Here is a 14,435-nt window from a genome sequence, read left to right as displayed (position 1 = left end):
TCCCTCCTGAGCTTCCGTTCCATCTGTCTTTTGGACATTTTAAACTGAATGTCCTGTGGGCATCTAAAACTCAGCCTGTTCAAAAGAGAACTCATGTCTCCTCCCAAATGCACCCTTCTTTTGAATTTGCCTATTGCTTTCCAGGGTACCACCATTCCTCCACTTATCTTGACTCACAATCTTCATACCATCCTTATTTCCTGACTGTCACTCATATTTAATCATACCATATGTTTAATCAATTGCCAGATCTTGTCATTTCTACTTCTACAGCATCTTTTATAGCTGTCCCCTTTTATCCATCCACAAGCCATCACATAGTTCAAGCCCTCATCTCCTCTTGCCTAGAGTATTTATTGCAATAGTCTTTGTTTGTTTATTTATTTACTTTTGGTTGTAAAAAATACTTTAGATTCGCATCTGTATATACCACATATATATCACAATAAATTCCACATAGATAGAAAAATTAAATATTAGAAGGCTTAGCATAAAATAATTGAGAACAGTGGAAGGTTTTATCTTTCACAGTAGTGATTATGAAGAATAAATGACGGATAGAATTGGAATTAATTGTGGTTAGGGAAGGTTTCCTGTTGAAGGTGAGATTTTAATTGAGACTTTAAAGAAGCCAGGGAAGTCAGTAGTCAGAGTAGAGGAGGGAGGAGTGTTCCAGTTGTGAGGGACAGACAGAGATATTGCCCGAAGGTGAGAGATGGAGTGTTTTGTTCATAGAACAGGTAGGAGGCCAGTGTCACTAGGTCAAAGAGTACATGTCAGGGAGTATGGATAAGAAGACTGGAAAGGCAGGAGGGGACCAGGTTATAAAGGACTTTGAATGCCAAAAAACAGCATTTTGTATTTGTTCCTGGAGCCAACAGGAAGTCATTGTAGTTTATTGAGTTGTGGTGTGGGGTGTGTGTGTGTGTGTGTGTGTGTGAGTGTGAGTGTGAGAGAGAGAGACAGAGATATCATCAGATCTGTGTTTTAGTGACTGAATGGAGAACAGATTGGAGTGGGAGAGACTTGGGGCATGCAGACCCACCTATTTCAGTAATCATGACATGAGGTGATGAGGGCCTGCATTAGAGTGGTGGAAGTGTCAGAGGAGAGAATGGGTCACATTCAAGGAGATATTGCAAAGGTAAAATCAACAACAGCATGGATACAGGGGCTAAGAGATAAAGAAGAATCCAAGATGACTCCTGGGGTTACAAGCCTGAATGTTGTATGGGGAGGATGTTGTTATCTTCCATAACAATAGAGAAGGTAGAAGGAAATAGGAGGAGGATTTGGGGGAAACATAATAAATACTGTTTTGGAGATACTGAGTTCAGGACCTCTACCTGGACATTCAGTTTGAGATGTCTGAAAGGTAAAGGAGATGTGAGATTGGAGGTCAGGGGAGAAATTGGGACAGGAAAGGTAGATTTGAGAATCATCAGCTTAAAAATGGTAATTAAATCTGTGGGTGCTGATCAGATCACCAAGTAAAGTAATACAGAGGAAGAAGAGAAGAGGACAAAGGACACCTATGGTTAGAAGACATGAATAAGAGGAGGATCTAGCAGTGGAGAGAGAGAAGGAGTGTTCAAATAAGTAGGAAGAAAATCAGGGGAGAGTTGTATCTTGAAAATCTAGAGAGAAGAGAGTAGTGAGGAGGAGAAAGTGATCAATAGTGTTAAAGGCTACAAAGAGGTTAAAAAGAATGAGGATTGAGAAAAGGCCGTTAGATTCGGCAAATAAGATATCATTAGTTACTTTGGAGAGAAAAATTTCAGTGCAGTGATAAAGTTGTAAACCAGATTGTAAGGGGTTCAGAAGAGAGTGAGCGGAAAGAAAGGGGAGGCACCTATTGTAGTTGGACTTTTCGAAGAGTTTAGCTACAAAAGGTGGAAGAGAAATAGTACTATAATTAGCAGACATGGATGGATCAAGTGAGGGGAGACATGAGCATATGTGTAGGCAGTAGAAAAGGAGCTGGTAGATAGGGAGAGATTGAAAATACGTGAAAGATTGGGGCTCCCAGAAAGGGCAGTCTGTTGGAGGCAACAGGAAGCAATGGTATTACTTGAACAGGTAGCGAGGTTAACCTTGGTAAGGAATAAGGGCACTTACTCCTTACCAAGACAGGGGCGAAGAAGGAGAGAGTGGCAGAAGGCACTTGAGTGGTGGTAGATAAGGAAGAGGGGAGAAGAGGGAATTTATGGAGAATTGGCCACATTTTTTTTTTCTGTAAAATATGAGGCAAGGGGAACAGGAGCCATGGGAGGTTTGAGAAGGGATGAAAAGGTTAGGAAGAGTCACAATGGAGCATGGGATAGTGAGTTGATTAGGGAGGTACAGTAGGATTGCCTAGCAGCAGTGAAGGCTCAGTTCCTTGCTTCCCTGACTTCCTTCAAGTCTCAACTAAAAAAAAAAAATCCTACCTTCTATAAGAAGCCTTTCCTAATCCCTCTTAATTCCCTTCCTTCTATTAATTATTTGCTATTTATCATATTCTTAACTTTGTTTACATGTTGTTTCCCCTATTTGATTGTGAGCTCCTTAAGGGCAGGGATGTATTCCCAGTGATTATATGGGCTCCCATTACTTGGGGCTGCTGTTGCTGGCCAAGGTGAAGATGTCGAGAGGATTTGGGCTGCCACTAGCATAGCTATCAACACTGGTGTCTCAGCCTGAAGTCTCTCCTCATTACAATATGTCCTCCACACAGCTGCCAAATTGATTTCCCTAAAGTGCCTATCTGACCATTTAACTACCTGCTTGGTAAACTGCTACGGCTCTATGTTAGCTCTGAGGTCAAATATACACTAATCTCTTTGGTATCCCAACTTATAGTTTTGGATATCCAGCTTGAGATTAGGGAGATACAGTATAATTTCCTAGTAGCAGTGAAGGTGGCAGCCCAGCTCCTCTCAATATCATCTTCACCTTGGCCCAAGCAGCAACAACCCCAAGGAGCTCACAATCTAATATCATAAAAATGGAAAATTCTTCTTAGGGAGAAGTGTTTAAATCTATTCAATAAATCTGCAGAATGCAAAGCTGTAGCCTTCTCATCTCTGACTCCATAACCCCTGATTCTATGTTAAAACACTGAAATCTCACTCAAAGTAACCAGGTTGTAGGAGTTCTAAAATTAATGGTAATAAATAATTTTCTATCCAGATACCAAATCCTTTTGCATGTTTGTCATGCTTTGGAGGTGATCATGAGTTCTCACATGTTATGCCAACAGAACAAAAGCTCCAACAGGTTCTACACAATACTAGAAAGACATTAATTATTATCTTGGAATCAGAATGAGTCTTATTTTCTGAGGACTAGAAGAATTTTCCATTTTTATGAGGACAATTGATTTTAGAATGGAATTTTTTTTGCATTATAATGAAATAGAAAAGTGAACATCTTTCTGTTCTGGGGGAAACTGAAATAATCTGTTATCTCATTTCTGTGATTTCCTCTAATTAGGTGAAGGATGGAGTCTAACTTATTTCAGTGAGTACTCTGCTGGCTTCTTCACTCTTCTCAAGAAGGTGCATGAGAAATAGTCTAGAGACAGCTTATTTTATGAAAAGACCTGATGTCCTTCTCTTCCTTCCCTGCTTTAATCTTCAACCTCTCCCAAGTCTCCCCAATTCTTAAACACCCTCACTGGATACTGTCATACTTGCCAGCTCTTGTCTGCATTTGTCCACTTCCCCTTTCAGCAAACCTTTTGAAAAAGGGTCCATAATCAGTGCCATTGCTTCCTCTTTTCTCCTTTTCTTTTTAACTCTACAAGTCTATTTTCTTACCTCTTCTTTCAACTGAAACCACTCTCTCCAAACCAATCTCTTCATTGCAAACATCTCATGACCTCTTCTTGATCCTTATTGACCTCTGTGTAGCGTTGGAAACTTTTAATTATATTTTCCTTCTGGATACTCTGTGTGGGATTTTCTAACGGATTTCTCTCACTTCTTATATCTGCCTGACTGCTTTTGTCTGACTGAAGTGCTTTTGCTTGATCTTTGTTCATGTCCTGCCTACTAAGTTCGGATAACCCCAGCACTGTGCTCTATATCCTCTTCTCCTTTCTTTTTATGCCAGTGATTCTCAGACTAAATAGTCCTACTCTTTCCTGAGTTCTAGTCCTACATTACCAACTGCTAGTTTGACATTTTGATTGGTTTTTCTTTCAGCAGCTCAAACTCAGCATGTCTAAAACAACTCATTATCATTTCTCTCAATCTTTACCATTCTGAATTTTCCTATTACTTTTGAGGGCACCACCCTCCTTTTAGTCCCTCAGGTTCATAACTCTGTTGTCATCCTTGATTCCTTTGACCGAGAGCAGTCACCCCATGTATCCTGTTGCCAAATCTTGTAATTTCTTGCATACATCCTCTTCTTTCCACTCACAAAGTCACCCCTCTAGTTTAGACCCTCACCATCTTTCATTTATCCCCTTAATAAAAGGATTTGTTCTGTGAAGTTTGAATTCAGTCAGAGGGCTGCACTTGAGGCCTTAGAGTGGCCTCAAGGCTGCAGGTTCCCTATCCCTGAATTCTAGACTATTATAGTAACATTCTAATTGGGCTCCTTGCCTCATGTCTCTCACATGCCAGTCTTTCTTCCAGTCAGCTGTCAAAGGTTATCCTAAAGTTATAAATCTTAACCATATCACATCCCTATTCCATCAGATCAAAGTCAGTAAGCTTTCATTAAATATTTACCATGTTCCAGGCACTGTGCTAAGAACTGGGAATACAAATATAAATAATGAAAGATAATCCTTGCTGTCAAGGAGCCCATGTTTTTAAAATTGGGTTACAAATTTTCTCCTTCTTTCTCCACTCCCCTCATTGAAAAGGGAAGCAATTTGGTATAGGTTATTATGCATATGTAGTCATGCAAAACATATTTCTGTATTAGTCATGTTGTAAAAAAAAACATAGACCAAAATAAAAACCCAAGAAAAATAAAATTTAAAAAGTATGCTTTGATCTGTATTCAGACTCCATCAGTTCTTTTTCTGGGGATGGACAGCATTTTTCATAGGTCCTTCAGAGTTGTCTTGGATCATTGTATTGCTGAGAATAGCCAAGTCATTCACAGTTGATCATCTTATAATATTGCTATTACTGTGTACAATGTTCTCCTGGTTCTACTCATTTCACTTTGCATCAGTTCGTTTAAGTCTCTCCAGGTTTTTCTGAGAGCATCTAGCTCATCATCTGTTATAGAACAATACTATTCCATTACATCTTGTATACCACAAATTGTTCAGCCATTCCCCAATTGATGGGCATACCCTCAATTTCCAACTTTGCTCCCAGAAAAGAATTGCTATAAATATTTGGGCATAGTTCCAAATTGCTCTACATAATGGTTTAATCACTTCACAACTCCACCAACAGTAGTGTCTCAATTTTCCCACATCTCCTCCAACATTTATCAGACTCTTTTTCTGTTGTATTAGCCAATCTAGTACCTCAGTGTTGTTTTAATTTGCATTTCTCCAATCAATAGTGATTTAGAGCATTTTTTCTTATGACTATAGGTAGCTTTGATTACTTCATCTGAAAACTGACTGTTTATATTTTTTGATTATTTGTTAATTAGGGAATGGCTCTTCCTTTGCAGAAAGAATGCTTGAACTAGAACTTGGACTTCCTTCCACTGAGGAAGTACACTGAAATTCCTTCCAACTACAAAATTTTGTAATTCTGTTAAAGTGCTTTTTGTTCCATCAAGTGCTGTGTAAATGTGAGCTATTATTAATAGAGGATTCTCGATCAGTCCTCTGTACAGTGTGGTGCTATACTTTTTATGATGATGAAAAGAGAAGAAAAACACTACTCTTGCTCAGTTTCATTACATAGTTAATTAGATAATTTAATGGTAACAGTGTTCAACAATTTACCGAAAAATGTATAGAAACATGCTAAGCTATTTTTAAGGAAAGTATTACTTGGTTATAAAGAACTTAACAGGAGTAGAATTACCATCCTGTGATTTAAATGTAATAATTTATAGATAAATATAAAATTCAATTAATGTAGATTTAACTTATAATTTGTTTTTAGATAATTTCTTTAATATCCTGGTTTTAAATGAGGTTCATGAGGTCATCGTGAAAGCTGTTAAAAAATATTCAGAAAATGCAACTTTACAGATCGCAGCACTAAGCTGTTTGGCTCTCCTCAGTGAGTAAATTTTGCCTTGCTGTGTTTAAAAAAAAAAGTAGCTCCTACAGTAAATGCTTAAAGATTTATTTTGTCTTGCTTTTTTCATAGTATCAGAATGTCTCGTGCACAAAAAGAGGTAGTAATATACTTTTCTGCCCAAAGAGCAGCCATTAATTCAAAGCCGTATCCATGGAATGATTTAGCAAGGAAACAAAGCTGCAATGACTAATCCAATGATACTGGTCATTTGCAATTTTGAATTCTGTGCTTGATATGCTTGATGTGCTTCCTCAACAATTTTATTTATTCAAATTTCCTCTTATAATTTGGCTTTGAATATTGGTTGCTTTCTCTGCATTCATTTTGTAATTATTTTCTAACTGTTCTTTAGTCTGTTATTTTTTGTAGATTCTGTTTTAACTCATGATTGTACTGGAATTTAATTACTCTGGGGGTGGGGAGATGGACATAGAACTGCTTTTTCTTTGTTTCCATTTTTGTTCTCATCTTGCTTATTAGATCAGTTTGAGATTTATCTGATTTATCAGGTTCAGCTGTTTTGTTTTATTTTATTTTGAGAGGGAGGGTGCAAAAGAGAAATGAGAATGGGAATAAAGATAAAAAGTATGGTTACCAATCAAAGTGATTAAGTATCTACTACGTACCAGGGACTGTTAGGCACTGGTGTTACAGATGCAAATAATGAAATAATCCCTACTCATCGAGAGTTTATATTCTAATGGCTACTTATCTCATTTTTGTGCTTCACTTTTATATTGTTGACATGGGAAATATCTTACTGAATACTAAAGGGTAGATGAGATCTTTATAAGATAAATCTTTTATGAAAAGAAATAAGTCTTACTACTAAAAGTAAAGCCTTGAAAATTATATCTTTGTTTTCTTAATGTAATTTAACATTTTAATTTATTTATTTTAAACATTGTTTTCTTTTTAAAGTATGCCTTCCAAATTTTCTCCCTCCCTGTCATCACCATCCCCTACCCACTGAAAAGGCAAGCAATATCAATTATATATGTAAAATCATGCAAAACATATTTTCTTATTAGCTATATTTCCAAAAAAAAAGCAAGAAAACTAAAGTGAGAAAATTTTACTTTGAATGCACTCAGAGTTGATCAGTTCTCTCTGTGGAGGTGGCTAGTATTTTTTTCTTCATGAGTTCTTTGGAATTGTCTTGGATTATTGTATTGATCTAAAGAGTCTCGTCTTTCACAGTTGATCATTGTTTCTACTTGGCACAATTCTCCCAGTTCTTCTCACTTCACTTGCATCATTTCATATAGGTCTTCCTATGTTTTTTTTTTTTTGAAACCACCCCCTCATCGTCATAAATCCCAACTTGTTCAATCATTCCCTAACTTATGAGCATTCCCTCAATTTCCAATCCTTAGCCACCACGAAAAGAGAGGTCTGCAAATTGTTGGTGTTTCCAGGGTGTTATGATCCTGGGAGAGGTATAGTCAGTTCTCTCCTGAAGGGTCCCTTGTCTCCTGCTCTTTGCTTTGCTACTGTACCCAGGGCTCCTTGTGACAAACCCTCTTCTCTACTTTGGAACTGTGACCTCGAACTGCCTCTGGGCAATAAACTTGCCAATCAGTGCCAGCAAAGGGGGCCCCTGTTACCTCTTTCTGACCTGTGGTTCAACTCCCTTACTGTCTCTAAGCTGAGAAATTCTGAAGCTACTGCTGCCACTGAGGCTGTAGTTGCTGCAGCAATGTGTGTGGGTTCTAGACAGGCCTCCCTCCAGGTACCCTAGACTTCTGCTGACCTCTTAAATTTTCTTAGGCCAGAAAAAAATGTTTTGCCCAACCCTTTTGTTCACTCTGCTGCCCCAAAATTTGCTTTCAGAAATTATTTTAAAGTTGCTTTGAGAGGCATGTTGATATAGTGCAAACTGAGTAGCTTCTGCCATCTTGGCTCTGCTCCACCTCCCCCCATCTTAATGTAATTTAAAGGAGACTTAAAAAACAAAATGTCTCATGCTTAGAGAATAAACCATAGGCATGAAAATTCTAGAAATTTCATTAAAACTCTAGTTGATTTTGCTTTAAAAAATTTGAAAAATAACACATTGATCAGAATTCTCCATGGAGTAGAGGTTGGGTGCTGGAATAATATATAAATAATCATCTTGGAAACTCTACAAAATAGCTTACTAACAAATCTTTACATTTATTCACTAGTATTCCAGAAGATATGATCTAGCTAAAAGTAGTACTTTCATCTTTGTTCATTTATTTATAATAATTTAAACCCAAAAGATTCTCTTTGTTGAATAGTAATAGTTAATTACTAACATTCATATAGTGTTTACTGTGTGCCAGACACTCTGCTAAGTGCTTTATAATTATAATTTATAATTTATTCAATAGGTTGATCATATTAATCACAGAAATTTTCCAAATGATGTATGCTTGTTAAAGCCATCATAATATATCATTTTGAGAAAAGTAATATTAATAAGAAGAGCATTTAGGTAGCTAAGTTTTAGAACAGTCTTCTGGGCATAATTGAGACAGATGTCTTTGGAGTTCCCTAATCCAGAGAACCAGTAGAGCCCTCAACTGTAGGGCCTTCTACACTACCTCCTATTCCTTTTTTCATGAATTTAATTTCATTGATTTTTCTTCAGTTGATAAACATTTATTTTCCTTCCCCCTCTCTCCCACCAAAAAAGGAAAAACAAAGCTTTTGGAACAGTTATGCTTTGGTCAAGCAAAATAAATTCCCATTGACTATATCCAAAAATGAGTGTCTCTTTTGTGAGTTAAAATCGTGATGAACTTTTTTGGGGGTGCAATAAAATAAGCATGTTTAACTTAAAATGAGGGAAAAGAAAAAATAATTTAGTGATATGTATGGTTGGTCTAAGAATTGTGACACGGTTGAATTTATGCTAGAAGTGAAGTGCCATCTGTGGTAAGATTATTCATTGAATGTTACGTGTTTTGTTTTTGCTGTTTATTAATGTAATATATCAGTAGAGGTTAAACTTTATCCATTTGGAAATATGAAATCACACGGCAGTCATTCCAAATTAGGACTAATTTATGATATTTTTATCTTCAAGCTGAAACTATTATTTTAAACCAAGATTTAGAAGAAAAGAAAAAGAATCAAGAAGATGATGAGGACAATAAATTATACTGGTTAGAAGCCAGTTACAGAGCATTGACATTGCATAGAAAGAACACAGACGTGCAGGTTTGATTACTACTAAGTCACTTTTAAGATTGATTGAGAGTTGTTTGTATAATTATACAAACTTTTTTTTTTTCCAATCCAGGAGGCTGCATGCTGGGCTTTAAACAATCTACTTATGTACCAAAGCAATTTACATGAAAATATTGGAGATGAAGATGACCAGTCAGTAGTAATGATTTTATGTTTATAAATGTTAATTAAATTAGAAAAATTATCTGCTAAAATTAATATTTTTACTTTAGAAATTCTTTATGTATATCTGAGAGTTTCTCCAAAGATAATAGTACATTCACAGTGTTTGGACCTCAGTGTCTTCAATAAGTTATTTGCTAACTTAGGAACAAAAGTTATATTTAAAAGTTATTAAAGTCTTAATAGAAATTCCAGTAAGCTAATGACTTTTGAGTAATCAGTGAATATTAAAAATAGTGCATTTCCAGTTTCATCCATAAATGCTACCATATCACAATCTGTCTAGGCACTCTGATCTGCCTGCTTTTCCTCAAACAAGATATTCCATCTCTCAGCTCTAGGCATTTTCAGTGGTGGTTCTACATGTCTGGAATCTTTTCCCTCTTTGTCTCTGCCTTCTGGCTTCCCTGGCTCCTTCAAGTTCCAGTTAAAATACCACTTTCTACAGGAAGCCTTTCCCATTCCCTCTTAATTTTAGTGCCTTCACTCTATTGGTAACTTCTTATTTATCGCTGACTTAACTTGTTTATATCTAGTTATTTTCATGTTGTCTCCCTCATTAGATTGTGAGCTCCTTGGGGACAGGGCCTGTCTTTTACTTTTTTTTGTATGCCTAGCTCTAACCACAGTGTCTGGCATGTGGTAGGTGCTTAACAAATACTTGTCGGTTTCATATTGACAACAGAAAATTAAGGGCAAACATCATTTGGCTACACTTCTCCAATCGAGTCTGTTACCTCTAAGTAAATCCTCTATTTGATATTTAATGACCTTCTCAACCTGAGCCCTTCCAAACCTTTCCATTCTTCTTACACTTGATTCCCTCCCATGAACTTTCTAATCCAGCTACAGTGGTTGGCTTGCTGTTCCTCATACATGATCTTCTAACATTCTTCTTCTTCACTTTCTAGCTTTCCTGGCTTTCCTCATCTAAAATCTAGCCTTCTCTGTAGGATACTTTTCTAAGTCCTACCCTTCTCCCCTCACTTCTGCTAGTACCTTTCCTCTTTGATTAACTTACATTAACCCATATATATATATATATATATCTTGTATGTACATAGTTATCTGCATTTTTTCTTTCCCATTACAGTGTGTGCTTTTTGAGTTCAGGGACCATTTTTTTTGCCTTTCTTCATATCCCAAATACTTAGTGCAGTGCCTGACACATAAGTTGCTTAATAAATGCCTGTTGACTAACTAATCTGGAAGGATGAATGCTATTACTCTTCAAAGAATATCGCTATCATCCTGTTTTGTATTTGCATATGTTAGGAGGGTGCATAAGGAATATTCATGTGGCAGTTATTTAATTTAACTTTCAGTTGCAAACCCAATGTATGTAGGTCCTTCACAGCAAATTTTTTTTTCTTTCTTTTTACAAAGTTTCATGAATGTCTTTTTTTAAAAAGTTAAATTTTATTTTTTCAGTGAACAAAAATTGATTTTCTATTTTTCTCCTTCCTCTCTCTGTTGCAAAACAAAACAAAACAAAAAACCTTCTAATGGGTATGCGTAATTAAGCAAAACAGTTCCTGCATTGACCTTATCCAAAAAATATATGTGTCACTCTATACAGGAGTCCATCTTCTCTTTATTGGGGGTGGGTAGCATGCTTCATCATCATCCTCCATAATCATGGTAGTTTATTGTGTTGATGAGGATTCTAAAGGCCTTCAAAGTTGTTTATTTTTTGTGTTGTGTTTTGCTCACTTCCCCATGCAATGCATATAGGTTTTCCCAGGTTTCAATGAAACTGTTCCTTTCATTATTTTTTATAACACAGTACTGTTCCCTTACATTCATATATACCATTTTTATTCAACCATTTACCAGTTGAGAGACATCCACTTTAGTTTCCAATTCTTTGCTACCACAAAAAGAGCTGCTATAAATTTTTTTTTTACACATGGGTTCTTCTTTCTTTGATCTCTTTGGTGTATAGGCTTACTAGTGACATTGTTGTGTCCGTAGTTTAGTAGCTGTTAAAATGCATTTCCAAATTGCTTTTTAGAACGGCTAGACCAATTCACAACTCCATCACCAGCATATTTATTCACCTGTTTTCCTACAACCTAACTTTGGTAATTTCCCTTTTTTGTCAGTTTTTCTAACTTGAGCTTCAGAATTGCTTTAATTTGAATTTTTCTAATTTTTAGTGATTTGGAACATTTTTTTCATATGACTATTTATTAGCTTTTATTTGTTACTCCAAAAATTCCTTTTTTCATATTCTTTGTCCATGTATCAAGTGGATAATGATTACCTTTTGTACCTCTAATTCATTTATTTCAAAATATATCCCCCTCTCCTGCACCAATGACAGACTTTCCCTTAACAAAGATTAAAAGAAAAATAGTATAGCAAAACCAATTAATAAATCAATCACAACAGGCAGCATATACAGCATTTTATACTCATAAACCTCCACTTGTTTAGTAAGAGGAGGGGAGGTATGTTTCCTCATTTCCTATTGAGAGTAAATATTATTCTTTATAATTTTCAGTGAATAGCATGTTGCATTATCAGACCTCTGAAACCATGATTAGTGATTAGATTGCTCAGAGTTCCTAAGTATTTACGTTAGCTGAAGTATAATAGTTTTTACTTCAGCCCTTTGTTTTAAATATGTATTAATATTTATCTGTGTGTCTTTTGTGAAATATGAAATGTGGGATTCTGATTTCTAATCCTTTTTTGCTATCCATTTCCATTTTAAGAGTGAGTTTATCCCATTCACATTCATGGTTATAATAATTGTGTATTGCTCTCCATTCTATGCTTTTATGTTTTTCCTTTTCTTGTTTCTAACACTTTATTTATGATAATTAGGATTATGCGAGAGAAGTGTGCTCAACTCCTCTGTTGTAGGTTTGGTGCCATCTGCTTGGCTTCCCTGACCCTCTTTATAATTTATTATTCTTTATAATTTATAATTTAATTTATTTTTGTTTTTGTTTAGTTTTAGTTCATTTAGTTGTCAAAGTGGTGTCAAACTCAAATAGAAAGGAGGACCACGTATAAACATTACCTGTGTTTTGTATTTTTATTTATCTTGTTTAATATTTCTCAATTATATTTTAATCTAGTTTGGGCCAGCCTTGGGAGTCACTGCATGTTTGACAGCTCTTTTGTAGATATATATATTATCTTGCTTTCAGTGGTTTTTTGAATTCCTTATATTTGTTCTCTTCTTATCAAATGATATTTGTAAGAGGTGCTTAGCACACTGTATGGTGCATAATACGTGATAAATAAATACTTATTCCTTTTCCTTTCCCTTGTTTTCCTTCATCTTTGCCAGTTTGCTGTATGTGAAATGAAACCTTGGAGTTGCTTTTGTTTGCATTTCTCTTCGTGGTTTGGAGCAATTTATGTGATTTTTAAGAAAAGTAATTTATGGTTCTTTTGACAACCACTTGTTCATATTTTTAAACCATTTATATATGGGGAACTGACTCTTGATTTTTGTATATATTTCTTTAATTCCCCATATATTTTAAATATCAAACTTTTATCAGAGGTGACCGCAGAGGTCATTTAATCCAATCCCCTAATTTTACAGATGAGGAAACTGAAGCCTATAAAGCTTAAAGTACCTTGCCCGAGGTCATACAGTAGGTAGTAAATGATAGAGCTAGCATTTGATTTCCGGTCCTCCGATTTCAAATCAAGCATTTTTTACATTGGTCCATACTGCTTTCCTACTTGATATCTGTTACAAAGATTTCTTCCTCAATCCACTGCTTACCTTCTTATCTTGTTTCTTTTCATTTTCTTTATACAAAAGTTTTTTTACTTTTCTATCATCAAAATTGTTTGTTTTATGTTTCGTCATCTCTTTTTCTTGTTTAATAAGGCCTCTCATAGTTGTGAAAGATGCTTCCATTGATTTTTGACCAGTTTTAAAACTTTATGATATTTTTCATATTTGTCAAGTATTTGTTTTGAACTAACTGTGGTGTAAGATGCTAATGTAAATTTATTGTTTTTCCAAAGATAATTTCTAACATGAATAATGATGCCTTTGTTATGTAAGCTTTCATTCTGTCTCCATTTTCTGTACAAATTTCCCTTCAGTGCCTTTTAGTAGCTGTACTTTTCTATTACCATTGATATTTCCCTCCTTCTCTTATTCTTTCTTTAACTCTCTTTTCATTACTCTCTGACCTTACTATCTCTTATAATTTCTTCACAGAATCATTGTTGAAAGGGTAGTAAAAAATGCTTATTTTCTCAGCAGCTTATGATTTCTATCTCAGTGTCAACCAGTCCCAGTGAAAAATTACTAAAAATTGCTTAAGTATAATTTATTAACTATTTTAGACATTTTTCATAGAGAACAATTAAAATAATCATTAAAAGTTACTGTTAATTTTTTAATTTACATTTGAAAAAGGTATCCAGTGCATAGGGAAATGCTGCTTGCCATGCTGATGCATTCTTCATCAAAAGAAGTATTTCAGGCAGCTGCTAATGCGTTATCAACTCTATCAAAACAAAATGGTAAGGCATAGCTTATGATGTAAAAGTTTTTATGTCATTAAATTTATTTTATTTTTAATGTAGTTCTTATTCTACTTTACCTTTTGTCAGTTAAAAAGCATTAATTTTCTATTGCCCCCACCTCCTCACTTCATTTGAAAATAAAGAAAAACAATGTTCATCCAACATATATTCATAGTTAAGCAAAAGACATTATCACATTGATCCTGTCTTGAAGTATCTCATTCTGTATCTTGAGTCCATCACCTCTCTGTTAGGAAGTGAATAGCATGTTGCATTATCAGACCTCTGAAACCATGATTAGTGATTAGATTGCTCAGAGTTCCTAAGTAT

At 35.3% G+C, this 14,435-nt stretch overlaps 1 protein-coding gene across 5 annotated transcripts in view; it reads left to right on the top strand.

Annotated features, from left to right (window-relative positions):
* The window catches only part of LRRK2 (leucine rich repeat kinase 2), a 228,053-nt gene that overhangs the window by 36,157 nt on the left and 177,461 nt on the right, over positions 1-14,435 (top strand). For all 5 annotated transcript variants that reach the window (XR_003568832.1, XM_027858947.1, XM_027858948.1 and 2 more), the window contains exons 8-11: positions 6,075-6,194; positions 9,271-9,404; positions 9,487-9,566; positions 13,996-14,102. Coding sequence is in view for 4 of the 5 variants with exons in the window: in XM_027858947.1 (XP_027714748.1) it covers positions 6,075-6,194; positions 9,271-9,404; positions 9,487-9,566; positions 13,996-14,102 (441 nt within the window). In the remaining variant the exon portion in view is untranslated. The remainder of the gene's footprint in view (positions 1-6,074; positions 6,195-9,270; positions 9,405-9,486; positions 9,567-13,995; positions 14,103-14,435) is intronic.

Source organism: Vombatus ursinus, unplaced genomic scaffold (genome assembly GCF_900497805.2).
Source record: "Vombatus ursinus unplaced genomic scaffold, bare-nosed wombat genome assembly UNPS02013950.1, whole genome shotgun sequence".
In the NCBI taxonomy this organism is placed as follows: domain Eukaryota; kingdom Metazoa; phylum Chordata; class Mammalia; order Diprotodontia; family Vombatidae; genus Vombatus; species Vombatus ursinus.
This window is presented reverse-complemented; position numbering and strand designations above follow the sequence as displayed.